This window comes from Ctenopharyngodon idella, chromosome 15, assembly GCF_019924925.1.
Source record: "Ctenopharyngodon idella isolate HZGC_01 chromosome 15, HZGC01, whole genome shotgun sequence".
Taxonomy (NCBI): Eukaryota; Metazoa; Chordata; class Actinopteri; order Cypriniformes; family Xenocyprididae; genus Ctenopharyngodon; species Ctenopharyngodon idella.
The window spans coordinates 35,608,050-35,624,265 of record NC_067234.1 but is presented as its reverse complement, the minus strand read 5'-3'; the positions used below and the strand labels follow the sequence as shown (position 1 = coordinate 35,624,265).

The following is a 16,216-nucleotide window of genomic DNA, read 5'->3' as shown; positions in this document are numbered from 1 at the left end:
TCAAGTCTCGTTTGATCTCGTGAGTCTCTGTGAGATCTCGTCTCGCTGTGAAATCGTTCAATCAACAGGTGTGTGGTCTCGCGGTCCGACTGAATCATCTAGTGTGTCCCAGGCCTAAATGAAGTGTAGAAATCATATTTTTCTATGTTCAAGTGTTTGTTGAGTTGAGGTGATTGAGTGATTGATCTGTAAATGATTGAACACATGAGCTGCTCCTCAGTAAGGAGATACGATCAACATTTAAAGTCGGCATAAAATCAAAATTGACAATTCTTATTTTTTTTATGGATTATTGTAGTATTTATTATCAACAATTTATCCGTGCACTTCATTATTTTTTTTAAAATTCATGTGCCCTCATAATCTTTAATCAAAAACATTAACCTCCCCCTTCAAAACGACTCATCGTCTCTTCCTGTCACATGCTGTGGCGCGAGGGTGGCTTTTGTTAATTTGTTTATTTGTTCTTATTTCATTACTATTTACTTGTCTGTTTTAATTCAATGTACCATTTGAAATCAAGCTTCCTTGTGCTGTGTGTGTAAGCTATTGTATTCATAATTCATATGAATTTAACTTTGTCAGCAATAAAAATCCTACAATTTCCCCCTGATATTTAGTGAGAACATCATGGGCCGCTGACAGATGACAGTTGCTCGTCCCCCTCTTTCTCCCCTGTGCTCCACTCCGTCCCTTCTGTTCACACTCGTCAAGCAGGGATGTGATTCTTCTGGATTAATCCGGAAATCAGTTGTTTTTTTGTTTTTTTTTGTTTGTTTTTTGTGTTCAGGGTTATGCTGGTTACTGCTTGATGATTCAAATTGCGAAATGCCTTAAGCAGTTAACTAAATAAACTGTGAAAAGGTTCTGTTTTCTAAGGGGCCGTTCACATAAATATATCTAGTAGTAAAGCTAATGCAAGGGCTAGAAATCAATTTATCCTTTGCTGAAACTTCCTAGAGCGCAGTTCATGGTTGCATAACAACGACAGACGCCACGGGCTTTGGAAAGATGGAGAAAGCGGTGCGGCCGCGCTTTCCACGCGTTTTTAGACGCGATATGTGAATGGCCCCTAATACGTCAGGGACGGAATGTTCCAGAGAGCGCTGTGCGGCGCCATCTGCAGGACAAAGATCAGCCAAGGAATATCTGATCAGAGCTGTACACAGATACACATTTTTAAATAAATCTAGTAGCAGAGATACTGCAAGTGATTTTCAGTGCTGGAAATCCGTATATCCTTTGCTGAAACTACCGCGTCGTCATGGAGAGCGCAGCTCATGGTTGCAATTTTACTGAACTTTCTCTTTTTCAAAGAATACTGAAAAATAAAATGTATCACCATTTCCAGAAAAATATGAAGCAGCACAACTGTTTTCAACATCAGAAATGTTTCTTGAGCATCAAATCGAATTTTAATGATTTCTGAAAGATCATGTGACACTGAAAACTGGAGTAATGATGCTGAAATTCTGCTTTGATCACAGGAATAAATTACATTTTATAATATATTAAAATAGAAAACTTTTTTGTAAAATTTGTAACAATATTTCACAATATTACTGTTTTTCTGTATTTTTGATCAAATAAATGCAGCCTTGGTGAGCAAAAGAGATTTATTTCGAAATAATTAATAATTGTTACCAGACTTTTGGCAGGTACTTTAATAATAACAATTCTATTGATACTTTTATTATATTATATAATATATTAATTATTATCATGATTATTAAATGCTGCAGGACAATAGTATTTATTACTACAATATGTGAAATATCTTTAAATGTGATCAAATAAATATATATTTTTTAAATAATGGGGGCATGGCCAAATTTTCCTGCTCTTTTTATCTCTAGCTGATCACACACATTTAAGATGATTGTGAGGTAGACTTGAGCTGAAAGAGGGGGGTTTCATGACTCTTTAATGTTCATTACATTAACCTTTCCTGTTACAATTTTTCTAGATTTTTGTGTGATATACAGTTTTAATTTGTTATATCAGTTTTTATATAATCTCTTAGAATAACAGTAAAACTCACTGACATATTTAATTAATTGTTTAAAAAAAGAAATATTGCACAAATTATAATCATACATGTAAATATATGTATTATTCCTGCTTGAATTTGACTGCAGGTGTGTTATGATAATGTTTTTTTCTCTGTGACACAGACCAAGATCATCTAACATGGTGATTTGAGTTTATGTTATTGGTTTCTCTTTGATAATGAAGTCTCTGTTGATCTGAGAGAGTGAAGAGTGTGTCATTGTTCTCTACAGGTTGAGGCAGTGTGGTGTCACAGATGAAGGTTGTGCTGATCTGGCTTCAGCTCTGAGATCAAACCCCTCCTCACACCTGAGAGAACTGGATCTGTCATATAATAATCTAGGAAACTCTGGAGTGAAGATAGTCTCTGCTGTACTGGAGAATCCTCACTGTAAACTGGAGAAACTGTGGTAAGATCATATGTGACTCTCACATGAAACTGAGTCACTGAATTTTATAATTTCATTTATTCATGAAGAAACAAAATGGAATAAGGGAATTAAACTGTTGTTATTACATTTAGGGCTGTCACTAACGATTATTTTGGTGATCAAGTAATCGGTCGATTATTTTCACAATTAATCAAGGAATCGGATATTTTTTATGATAATAAAAATAGACCTAAGCAAACAATGGCCTTTAACATGACTTAAAATACAAATATAATAACAAGGGGGCAATAATATCTGGATCAAAAGCAAGTAATCATATGGTTTTATAAAACAACACTTTTAAAATGCATAATATAATATACATTGTATAAACAATTATATTATGTATTATAACAAATGCCTGCAGAGGGCGCCAACGGCCTGATGATTGTTGTTGTCCCACTTTACATCAGATCAAATCTGTATTTAATATTGGTCAAACGACATTATTTTAAATGTTCACTTAATGTTTAATATTTGGCAACTTCTTGATGACAGAAATGCTGCAGCCACTGTAATTTCTTGAACAAGAATATGTGGACATCAAAACATGCAAACTCAACTCCGAGATTAAGCTTTTATTTTGAAATCGTGATGAACAGTTCACATATTTCAGAGATATTTTTCGATCAGTTTTTTTGAGTTAGCATGAACTTACACGCAGCTAGTGTTGTAGTACTCGAGATCGGTCTTAAGACCAGTTTTTGAAGGTCGCGGTCTTGTCTTGGTCTCAAACTAAAAGGACTCAGGATTTTATTTCAAGACCACACCTGCGGGGATATCGCTAAAATTCCGCTGCATTGTCTGATTTCTTTGTTAACATGATTAATTTGATTGGATGTAAAACTTACTGCTTCAAATGCAATCAGTAGCTTATTTCTAATTTCATTTATTTTGTTACTGTTGTGCCGGGTCAGAAATCAACAAGGGATCATGTCAAAAATGTCACCAAAATTAATAAAAATGTCACCAAAATTAATAAAAATGCCCACAAAATTCAAGATCTGATTGCAAAAAAGTACTTGTATAACATCTTTATTTATATTATAACATATGATATAATTAAGCAATATCACAAGAAAGAGGTCTGTTTTCACAAATATGAGCACAATTGCAAACATGATATTGATTTTTTTTAATTATTATTTATTTATTTTTACAAATGTTCAATAGACAAAATTTTATTTTTAAAACATTATTCTCAACATTATTTATGCATTTGTAATTGTACCAATTCAGATGCAACTTCTGTTCCACCTCTGCAGTGTAAAGATGAATTTTGTTGTTAGTGATTTCAATTGTTTGGTAACAGCTCTATATAGTGTCTTATTATTCTAATTGTAATTATTGATTAAAAAGAAGACATTTCTCAGGCAGTAAATGTGGATCTTTCAGATGAATTTGAGGAGTGCTAGTCTGGGCCCGGTTGCATGAAAGCCCTTAAGAAAACCCTTAGTTATAACGTTAAGGGTACCCTTAGTGAAACATGGGTTGCAAGAAAAAAACCTTAAGGCTGTCACTAAGTATTTCCCTTAATTGCTTAAGTGTTCCCTTAAGATCTGTTATGCATTGCAACAAAGTCCTTAGTAATCATTTAGCCCTAAAAAAAATTAAGGGATCAAAACAGGTCCCTTAAGTCATCTGCTGAACTCAAACACAATGGATGATTTCATGTTTTTAGCGCACAGGACTAGGCGTCGAGCTGTGATGCATATAGGTAAATAAAATAAATAGGACTACACGACATATATACATACACTTTAACACATTGTATTTGTTTTTATAATATCTTTAGTAAATCCAGTGATCGCGCAGGCGCCTCACACACACACACACACACACAACATCAGTTCTATCGTTTATAACTTGACAATTCAGCCATTCATCATCAAACTAAAATGCAGTCAGACAAACAGAACAGTTACACTGCTCAAATGAAATGATCCGCTGTAAATCACACACATTTTTGTGCATGTGAAGGATGCTGTTTTACGTGGATATTGATGAATAATAATTTAGTAACCAAAATGTTCCATGCAAATATAGAAACATATTTGGATTCTTGCCAAATGAGAGAGGTGAGCACATCAGTTTCACTTTAGCCTTTAAAAAATAATTTTGGCTTGACTTTTGTTGTTTATAATGAATGCCACTACGACTATCTAATTTATGTTTTATTTTATAGTTTAATATATAATTTTATAGCTTCTTTTTCATTCTTGTTCTGTTGAATACTGTAACTTAAATGATTTGTTGTGGAGGGAACTACAATAGGTCTATGGATGTTTTGTTTTATTTACCGCTATTAAATATGCATATAAATTAATGTAATTGTTTGCAATAACAAGGTTAACGGGTGTTTTTGGATCAATTTCTCTTTCATGAGATTACTTCCTCTTCTTGGCCGGGTTACGTTTCTCCGTGTCGTAAACTGTAGGGGCGAGGCTTCTAAACCGTGGATTTTTAGGGGCGTGATATTTAAATGACGAGTGTTTTCAGCCGCCACATTTATCAACATACGATCATTCGTACGATAGGATATGATGCTAGCATATGAATGTTTGATAAATCACATGTGAACCCTGTTGAAAGAGGAAAACTGCAATAGACCTTTATCACACTTTATCTCACTTCCTATATCAGGTAAGTGAAGCAGTGTATCGCTACTTCCGGTCCCATCGCAACTCAGTCAAACTAATGTCTGAATCCTCTCGCCGGTGTTACTGCAGCGATCCGGCTGCTCTAATTCTAAACAATGACATCCTCGCCTCAGTTTTCACGATTTCTCGACACAACAAGAATTGAGGAAAGCATGGGTGAGACTGATACGGCGGGATGAAGGTCCTTCTTTTAAAATAATATGCGGACGCTGGAGTACGTTCATGTGTAGTAGATGCATTTCCAAACTGAGAGTGTTTACATCTCATATCTTCAACTTGCTGAAATGTTTCCTTCCAAATACATTTATTTCCCATCTAACCTGTCGCAGTCCAGTGCTCGTCTTCTCATTAACTGTGTTTTTCTCTTACTGATCATATTTCTTACCTGTTGAATTTACATTTATAAGTGAATTTGACTGATAAACACCCTTAATGAAAATTAACCATGGTTTTATTACAGTAAAAGTGTAGTAACCATGTTTTTTCACAGATTGATTACCATTTGTATTACCACCGTTTTACTACAAAATACCATGGTTAAAATATGGTTAGCAAGACCATGGTTAATTTGTGGTTACCATGGTTTGACTATAATAACCATGTTTTTTAGTTTTATTTGTAGTAAAACCATGGTTAATTTTAATAAGAGCAGTTTTAAAATAGATGAATGAATGTGCGGTAACTGCCTTAAAGAAATTTAATGATGTTAAACATTTAATCAATCGTAAACAGTAACGGTTTGACAGTGTGAATACTTTGAATATTAATTAAGAATTTTGGCATGAATGTGTGAATTACATACAGTGAAATGATTTTCAATGAAAAATGACACAATGACTAAAATATTTATTACAAATGAATAAATATGTTGATTCTGATCTTCTTCATCAGGTCTCTCACACTGCAGCGTCGCGGTCACTATTGGTTCAGACGAGCACACTGACATAAAAACTGCTGAAATAATCATGTATGTTTACGAGCCACGGCTTTCTCAGATCAGCTTATGATGATTAAAACTACAAGTTCTGTTGAGTTTGGAAAATTCTGAACACATTAATCCTAAGAATAGCTCTTCTCCTCTCTGAAAATGTCTGGAGTTTGAAATCATCCTGCAGATGCTCATTTTAAGAGGCGTTTATTCATCTAGGTGATAACAGCCCATTGAAAATATACATAACCGGAAGAATCGATACACTGCTTCGACGAGCACTTCCGGTAATCAATCCCGCTGTGATAAAGGTCTATTGATCCTTTTCACAGACTGTGATGACGCGTTTAACGGTCATCACTATTGTATATATTTAGTATTATATTATATTGCCATTAAATTACAAAAAACTAGTTCCCGCTGCTGTGAGGGTGTTTCTGATACAGCGGCTATGGGAGTGACGGTAAAAATGACATCTTTCTCTCTTCTGACTGCTGTTATCAATCGCTCTCTATTTTTTTCCCTCTTTGTGAAGGTTGTAAAAACACTATTATGGAGTTTTTCTTTTGCTATTTGTGCAAATAGAAACACAAAAAATATATTTAATGTAGTCTCTCATTCACCGCTATAAAAGTTTACCCAACTATGACGACTTCTGCTACTGAGAAACACGGAAATGTGAAAAGGGTCTATTGAGGATTTTTTTAAATCAAGTACTCAAATTTAAATGAGGAATCATGAAAGTCCTAATTACATTCATTAAAACAACACGTGGCAGGAGAGTCAGCTGACAACGTCGATTGTCCTCCATTTGTTTTTCTTCTCAAGTCTCGTTTGATCTCGTGAGTCTCTGTGAGATCTCGTCTCGCTGTGAAATCGTTCCTACAATCAACAGGTGTGTGGTCTCGCGGTCCGACTGAAGTTGTTTGACGTCCCAGAATGGGTACAGGAGGCTCGGAGTAAGATTTTACCTATAAATGTATGTATAGTATTTTTCTATACTACTGTAATATTTATACGAGCTAGATTTGGTACATTATTATGGTCAAAGCGACATTGTACTTCAACAAAAACACTTTACAGCTCCCTTTATCAGTCCATTCAAATGTTTCAAATACACAATATACGATATGCTGCGATAAACAAAAAATAAATAAACTAACGTTGCACAATCTACTCATCGTTCAGAGCGTCTAATTAATGTCGTTTTGATTTTATTTTTTTTTACTTATTTTTAAAATTGATTATTAAAATCTATATGCATACACATAACATATTAAGAAAGCAAGAGATAATAAGAATAAATAAAGGTGTGCGTTTGTGTGTTGTAAAGTCAAAGTGTGTGTGTGTGCGCGTGCGTGCGTGCGTGTGTGTGTGTGTGCATGGTTGGGCGTGGGGGATATGGGTGAAAAGAAATCTGATTGGCTAGTTTAGTTTCGTTGCTTTTTCCACACATGAAAAATGACATTACAGATAATGTTTAAAAACAGGCTCAGAATGAGTAAATGCTCTAAAACAACTAAATTCGATGGGAAAATTTGCAAAAAGGCCTAAAACTATTGAGCAGGGATGGAGGAATGAAGCCTCTTAAAGTCATCATGAAATCAAAATTGACCCTATTTACTTTGTTAGTGCATATTACTAGTCTTGTGGTGAACAATTAATCCGTGCAAGTTAATACACAGAAAAAGATTGTTTGTCGTGGTAATCTTTAATCAAAACCTGAAAAGTTACTTCCGGTCTGAAATGGCGTTCCTTCTCTGATGACGTCAGTTTGACGGCTTGGGTTGAAAATGTTTAAACCTCTCCCCTCCGGCCGTTAGTCTGCTATGAGCGAGAGATGGAGAGGAGGAGCGTTAAAGTAAAACCCTGCCCTCTGTTTGAGTTTTAAAAGTTTGTTTTATTATTATTATTATTATTATTATTATTATGATTGCAAACATTACAAAGATGACATTAATGATACACAGTTTTGTATAGAGTACACAACATGTATCGACAATATGTACAATGTCATCTGAACATACAGAACAAAAAAAGAAACAACAATAATTGCTAAAAGAAGAAGATAAAAAAACATGAGGGTAAGATATTAATTTATATTTCAGTTAGAGTGTACAAATTAAAGTCATTACAAATTGAGGTTGTTCTTCTCGCTGTCTTATTTACAGAGGATGAAATAGTATCAAGATACATTTTAAATTCTTAAAAAACAAGAAAAATTAGTTTGTTGTTGGTGAAATTTCATTTATGGTTATAGAATTTGCCAAGAAAATAAATTAAATTTATAACAAAACAAGATTTGTTTTTATTAGAATCAGAATCAAAGTGTCCAAAAATAATATCTTTAAAAGTTACAGATATATCTTGTTGGTTATTATCTTTAATAAATGTTTCAATATCTTTCCATAGATGTTCAGTATAGAAACATGACCAAAATAAATGATAGACAGTTTCTGTGTGAACTTGGCAAAATGAGCATCTTGTATCAATATTGGTTTTATATTTAATCATAAAATATTTAACAGGGTAAAATTTATTTATTATTTTGAAAGACACTTCTTTTACTTTATTGGTGAGAAAATATTTTTGTTGTAAAGACCAAATCTTTTTCCACTTTTAAATAAATTATTCCAGTAAAAAAAATGCAGGAGATATCGAGATAATATCTTCAAGAAACAGGTATCTAACTTTATTGTTATCTCTTTTTTTTTTTGTTTCGGAAAAAGTTTCAAAGCATCAAGAGTGTCGAAAACAGCGCCATCTTGTGGCAGGTCAGATTTACAGCAGCCATAAACCTGAGAGCGCAGCTCCTCTGTTTTATCCATTAAACACAAATAAAATGATCAACATTTAACACTCTTTACTTTAAACACACTCAATCTAGTGTTGTCAGTTTCTTACCTGAATACTACTGTTAGACCTACCTGAAAAAATAAAGCAGTCCATTTCATTTCTATCTTTATTCTGTTGTATTTATTTGTGTTATTGTTAATTTGTTCTTATTTCATTACTATATTCTTGTCTCTTTTAATTCAGTTTACCATTTGAAATCAAGCTTGTGCTGTGTGTGTAAACTACTGCTACAAAAACAAGTTAGCAAAATATTTGTGAGATAATTGTAATGGTGATTGATCAATGTTTAAAATCTTTATCATATAAAGTGTCTGTCTTCAGAAGAGTTTTTGATTGGCTAGACTTTCAATAGATGGACAAAAAAGAAATAATATTAAAAATGTATTATATGACAGTATATACAGTGTTTTTCCCCGTAGTGTCGAAAATGTTATCGAATATCGAGACTTTTCAAGGTATCGTATCGAAGTTATGAATTCCAGTATCGTGACAACACTAGTCAGGATACATGAAGATACATGAAGAACAAGAACAAGAATCATTAATGACCATCACATCCATCTCTTTTCTGTGATCATCTTTACATGTTATTTAATGTGATATAAATCATTTGTTATATAAGTTTATATATAAGCTTTCCCTCTCACACAAACACACACAAATAACATGGTAAATCTCACATTAAACATGGTGATCTGTGCTTTTTAAAATAATGAAGTCTGTTGATCTGATCTGAGAGAGTGAAGAGTGTGTCATTGTTCTCTACAGGTTGTATGATTGTGGTGTCACAGATGAAGGTTGTGCTGCTCTGACTTCAGCTCTGAGATCAAACCCCTCCTCACACCTGAGAGAACTGGATCTGTCTGTGAATAATCTAGGAGACTCAGGAGTGAAGCTGCTGAAGGATCTGAAGGATGATACACATTATAAACTGGAGGAACTATGGTAACAATAGTTTTTAACAATTTTCATCATCATATTTTCATTTAAAGTTCAAATGGCTGTTTTACTCTCTAGAAATAAAGGAAATTGTACCAGGTTCAGTAACTCCACGTGTGTGTGAACATTTTGTCTGAGATCATCAGATAATGAGTCTCAAATTCAGCTTCAGTTTCTGAAGGTCCTCCATCTGTCTGTCATCTCTGTTTAATACGAGTTTAATTCTGCTCATATTGTTGTGACTGATTGTATAAATAATATTAATGTTATTTTCAGATTTTCTCCTTTAACTGTCTCTATGTGTGTGATAATCTGAGATTTGGGTTGTTGTTATTAACTGATATTAAATTTGTAGTGGAGTGTAATGATCATTTCTGCTGGTTCTGGATCAGCTGTCCATTGTGTGAAAGTGACCTTTCATGACCTTTTGATTTTGTAAAGTGACTTTGAGCATCAGATAGAAGCAATATTATCATGTTTGAGAATGAATTTATATAGCACTGATCTAGTCAGTGCTAAGTTTTCTCATGAAAAGAAGTGACAGATGTAATGTCTCATACTGCATATGTGACTGTTTGTGTGTTTTATTTTAGGTATTAGATGACCTTGAGTCAAGTCTGATCTTCTGATGATCATCTGATGGTGAATAAGGATCCACTACAGAGACTCACAGTCAACAGAATCAACAGAGACTGAAGATACAGTGACTTCACTGTTATAAATTAAGACTTCATTTAGATTTCAATGATCCTCTGACAGACATGATGAAGGCGGCAGTGAAACACCTTTTATTTCAGAGCAGCAAATTACAGTTTCTCGTTCATAGATTAACCATTTTATTTGTATAAAGGCACAGTATGAACTCAAAAGAGGTTTTGTTACAGAGAAAATATAGAGCCTGAATATGTTTGTTTGTGTTGTACCAGCAGAGGGAGACAAAGACTAATGAAAGATTCATTTTTCATAATTATGAAAAGAAAAAAAAAACGTTCAAGCTCACTTTTGGAAAACGAATAATGGAAGCTTGAGTGTATACATCATGTTTTTAATAATAGTTGTTTTATATTTGTATTAATGTATTATAGGGGTCATGTGATGCGTTTTCATGTTTTCTCTTTCTTTAGTCTGTTATGTATCTGTTTGTGCATGTATAAGATCTGCAAAGTTACAAAGCTCAAAGTCTCCTACAAAAAGATTTATTCTCTCTAATCTCTGGTACACACTGTATGATTCTGGGCTGTCCCAGACGAAAGATGATCATAAAAACCACAATTACCAAAGTTCGATTCATCTTGCTCTGTTTGTTTACCACTAGCTCATGTTTGTGGGCGTGGTCTGTAAACCCCTCCCCCTCACTTCCTAATGGACTCACTGCAGAACCGCTGGTCGGGCCTGAGCACAGGTGAGACTCACACACACACACACACACACACACTCACACACACACACACACACACACACACACACACACACACACACACTCATCATCACCTGCAGCATCATCTCTGCTTCCACAGAAACCAGCAGAGCTCACATGACTTGTTCACACTCAAGCGCCAGTCTTCCACAGTCATTCAATGCAAATGACTGTTATTGTGTGTGTGTGTGTGTGTGTGTGTGTGTGTGTAAGAGAGAGAGAGAGAGAGTGTGTGTGTGTGTGTGTGTGTGTGTGTGTGTGTGTGAGTGAGAGAGAGAGCGAGAGAGAGAGAGAGAGTGTGTGTGTGTGTGTGTGTGTGTGTGTGTGTTCACCTTCTCCAAGGTCTGTGTGGTTTGTCCATCTGTGTCATACTGGGGGATTTAAGTCCGATCCGTCTGTCTGCATCTGCAAACTGCTGACAGACACACGGCAGATTAACAGAGAGACAGACAGGCGAGACGATCAAACGCTGATGCTGAGGTGTTTAAAAGACCAGAGAGACACATCTGCATGTTTGTCCAGTTACAGTAAACCACTGAAGTTGGTCACCATGAAATCAAAATGGAACATATTGCAGTGTTTATTATGAATGATTTATCTGTGATTGTTTTAAATTCATGATCCTGGTAATCTTGAATCAGAATAAAAGCAACTTCTCTTCTCTGATGATGAGGGCGGGGCAACCTGTCACTCACATGAGATCCACCAATAGCAAACCACAACCATCCAATCAATTCCCCACAGACAAAATCAAGCCCCGCCCTACATTTGTTCTTGTTCGAGAAGCAGTTTCACTCAGATCTACGGCACAAATGGGTAAGAAAAAAAGTGCAACTTCCCTTTCATGCCGACTTTAAAGGCCAAATTAAGTGCATTGAAAGGCGCAGCATTATTCCATGTGTTGATGTAATTTCCACTGAAACAGGAAGATGGGGCGGGGCATATCGATCAGCTCCTCCCCTTTTTATTAAACTAGCCAATAGCATTTCATTTATATCACAGATCGGCCAGAGCCGTTGAGCTCGGTAAATGATCATGATCCATTCTGTGCTATCGTGTCTCTGGACCGGAGCTACGGCGGTTCGTGTGACACTAACATGAAACCAGAATTCATTCGCCCCAATGGAAATCATATTTACACTCTGAATTGTTCCCTGTCCTCTATATAGTGCACTGTCTGAATCGTTCCCTATCCCCTATATAGTGCACTGTCTGAATTGTTCCCTATCCCCTATATAGTGCACTGTCTGAATCGTTCCCTATCCCCTATATAGTGTACTGTCTGAATCGTTCCCTATCCCCTATATAGTGTACTGTCAGAATCATTCCCTATCCCCTATATAGTGTACTGTCTGAATCGTTCCCTATCCCCTATATAGTGTACTGTCTGATTGTTCCCTGTCCCCTATATAGTGTACTGTCTGAATTGTTCCCTATCCCCTATATAGTGTACTGTCTGAATCGTTCCCTATCCCCTATATAGTGTACTGTCTGATTGTTCCCTGTCCCCTATATAGTGTACTGTCTGAATCGTTCCCTATCCCCTATATAGTGTACTGTCAGAATCATTCCCTATCCCCTATATAGTGTACTGTCTGAATCGTTCCCTATCCCCTATATAGTGTACTGTCTGAATCGTTCCCTATCCCCTATATAGTGCACTGTCAGAATTATTCCCCATCCCCTATATAGTGCACTGTTTGATCATTCCCCATCCCCTATATAGTGCACTGTCTGATCGTTCCCTGTCCCCTATATAGTGCACTGTCTGATCGTTCCCTGTCCCCTATGTAGTGTACTGTCTGATCGTTCCCTGTCCCCTATATAGTGCACTGTCTGAATCATTCCCCATCCCCTATATAGTGCACTCATTGTTCCACATCCCCTATATAGTGCACTCATTGTTCCACATCCCCTATATAGTGCACTATGTGCCATTCACCATATAGAAAATAGTAAATGTGTGAACAAATGACTGGTTTCAGCCGCAGCTTCAGTGTCTGTTTATAATGTAGTGGGCGGGGCTTCAGATACTAAAGAGCATTTGATTGGACAGAAAATCAGATGAGAAGCTGAAATGCAGAGTGATGTCATCAAAATCATTAATCCATATTGGCTGAAGTGAGAGACTAAGTTTTGAAAGCTTATATCCTCTAAATGTGAATTTTGTCATTGTTTTGGAGAGCTTAATGATAACATTAAGGCTAACATATTCACACTAACTTTAAGAGATCTACTAGTTACACACATTAGGATATCATCACTAACTGGAGATGAAAATGTAGTAAGTGTAAGAGTGTGTGTGCTTGTGTGTTCAGTGTAGGGCATGATAGAGATTAACCTTGTTCACACACACACACACACACACACACACACAATCTTACAACAGAACTTCACTGTGAGACTGGTACCTGTGTGTGTGTGTGTGTGTGTGTGTGTGTGTGTGTGTGTGTGTGTGTGTGTGTGTGTGTAAGCTCCATGTGTGTCACAGGTCACACTGCACTACAGACAGATGGAGGAGGAGCCTAGAGTGAGAGACTCTTAATAAGAACAGCTGTCTCTCTTTTTCTCCACTTAGTTTTCATTTCAGTGTAGGACATTTAATAAAGTAGAATGTGGCTCATGTACTAGCGAGCGCCATTTTAGTACTATTTATATACTATTATTAGTATTAGTATGTACTGATATGTTGAATTAGTTTTTATTTTTATATGTTCAGTTTTCAAGTCAGCTTAATTTCTATATCACTTTATACAATATAACTTTTTTTCCAAGCAGCTTCACAGTAATAAACAGGAAAATAACAGAATCAATGATGCAAACTTCATCAAATATGAGACAAATTCACATTCGGCTGTAAAGCAGCTCTAAAAGGACAATAGAGTCACTGTCTTTTAGTTTGTTTTAGTAATGTTGTTAAGTGCTTTTGTTTGTTTGATATGTAGCTGTAATTTATTTTTATTTCAGTTTTAGTAATTCCAGTTCTTGAGCTTATTTGATTTCAGTCAGTTGCCAAGGAAACATTTCAATTTTTTGTTTAAGTAACCGGTATAAGCACAGTTAGGCCTAAGTGTATTTATATAGTATTTTAGTTAATGAAAATGGCTTTTAATAGTCTCATTTAGCAATTACAGCATTGATATACATAAAGTCATACATGAGAAATCAACAAAACAACAGAAAACACTTCATACTCCAGTACTGTTTTCTGATTGGTCAATTCAGTGGTAAAACTAGTTCCTGTTATTTTTATATGAAGTCAGTTATAATGATCATAGAGTAACCCAAACACATGCGTGTAAAAACACATCTTTTCCATTCTCCATAATTCATGTTTTCAGTTTCTAGCGTCCCCATAAGAAGGTTTTGTCCGACTGTCTCCTCATGTAGTCTTGCTGCAAGCGCTTTGATTGGTGGAAACCGTGGCCCGTCCATGTCACATGACACATTACATCACTGGATTGAGGTCAGGCCTGGATTAGACAGAGAGAGAATGGAGAGATTAGGAGCTGTTAGTGCTCAAAAACAGGAGGAGAATCCAAAGAGGGAAAAGGAGAACGAGTGAGATGACAACGAGACACATTGAACATATGCACTCACTCAAACAGATTTAGTGATTTAGTTTGTGTTCACATGCATCTTAATGGTCTGTTGATGCCAGTCGCTTGTTTGGAAAGAGTTTTTCCAGCTTCAGGATGAAGGTCCTCAGTGATTTAACGTTACTTTTATATTCAGTGATTGTTTCATGATGTTCATCCTCACTGGAGGATTAAACAGATTTCTTTGCAAAATAGCGATACAGTTCAGTTCAAAACACATGATGTGTATTATTGTGAAAATGAGTCACAGCCACAGAAAAATAATATATAGATTAGAAGAATTGAATAAAATCTATAAATATATTGACATTATTTTTTAAATTGTATATAATTTTGTTTTATAATTGCCTGATCGAATGCATATCCGTCACTGTTTTGAAAATAATTCTATTTTTAGATGAGATAATGTGAGGTTTGTTCAGACATGATTTTATAAACACTCATTATGTAATACTCGTGTTTGATTAACAATTAGAGCTTGATGTGTAGAATTATAGAGGAAATGATGTAGAATTACTATTTTATCAAACATGCAGTAACTGTACATGAAGATCAGGAGAGTTCCATTGATGATTGTTTGAAAATGAGAGAAGAGAATGAATTCAGACTGTACGAGAGTCACTGCACATATACTGTACACTGCTTAACATTTATATGTGTCTCACTAGTAACATTCCGTCTACAATATGTATTTTATAAATATTTTATATGTATACAAGGCTTTTAGGACCATTAATGTATTATGAAATTTAAATAATAGTAACAATATTAACTATTAAAAATAACATTAAATATAGCTGCTAGCAGCGATGTTGGGGTCCAAGCCCGGTGGCTCTAGTGAAACTGTACATGACTGGCAACATGCATTTAAAGCTGGTAAATTTAAAAAGGCCTATGTCAAAGTCAATTGAATAAGCCACATTTACTGTAGCCAACCACAACAGCCACATTAATGAGATCATTTAAGTTTAGATGAATTTCATGTCATGACATGTTGACCAACTTTGCGTGAATTCACAAGAAACAGTATTAAAAAGTTCAGCACGTGCGATTTTCACAAACCCTCGAAAAGCTGACTTTGTGTTTGGCAGACCATATGACTTGCGGTGCGAAAGATGTTAAACTCAATAAGATCTATATGTCTACCGAGTTTCAACATATACGTGCAGGATATGATATATGGACAAACAATATATAAAATATAATTACATATTATAATATATAATATTCATATATATATGGGTCAAAGACGAATATGGGGTTTCAAGCTTCAAAAAAAATAAAATAAAAGTGTGATACAGATTTACATTTTGTTTTTTTTCCCATACATTAGAATG

The 16,216-nt window shown here is 35.2% G+C and overlaps 1 protein-coding gene across 50 annotated transcripts in view; it reads left to right on the top strand.

The window, feature by feature from the left end:
- Positions 1–16,216, top strand: part of LOC127495148 (NACHT, LRR and PYD domains-containing protein 12-like) — a 165,375-nt gene that overhangs the window by 70,427 nt on the left and 78,732 nt on the right. For 27 of the 50 annotated variants that reach the window (XM_051861649.1, XM_051861647.1, XM_051861648.1 and 24 more), the window contains one exon: positions 2,283–2,459. The exons of 14 other annotated variants lie outside the window; for them this stretch is intronic. In XM_051861649.1, the coding sequence (XP_051717609.1) occupies positions 2,283–2,459 (177 nt within the window). Of the gene's footprint in view, positions 1–2,282; positions 2,460–9,692; positions 9,870–10,456; positions 11,144–16,216 lie in introns of those variants that run through there. 9 more of the 50 variants (XM_051861694.1, XM_051861692.1, XM_051861684.1 and 6 more) reach the window with 4 other exon arrangements.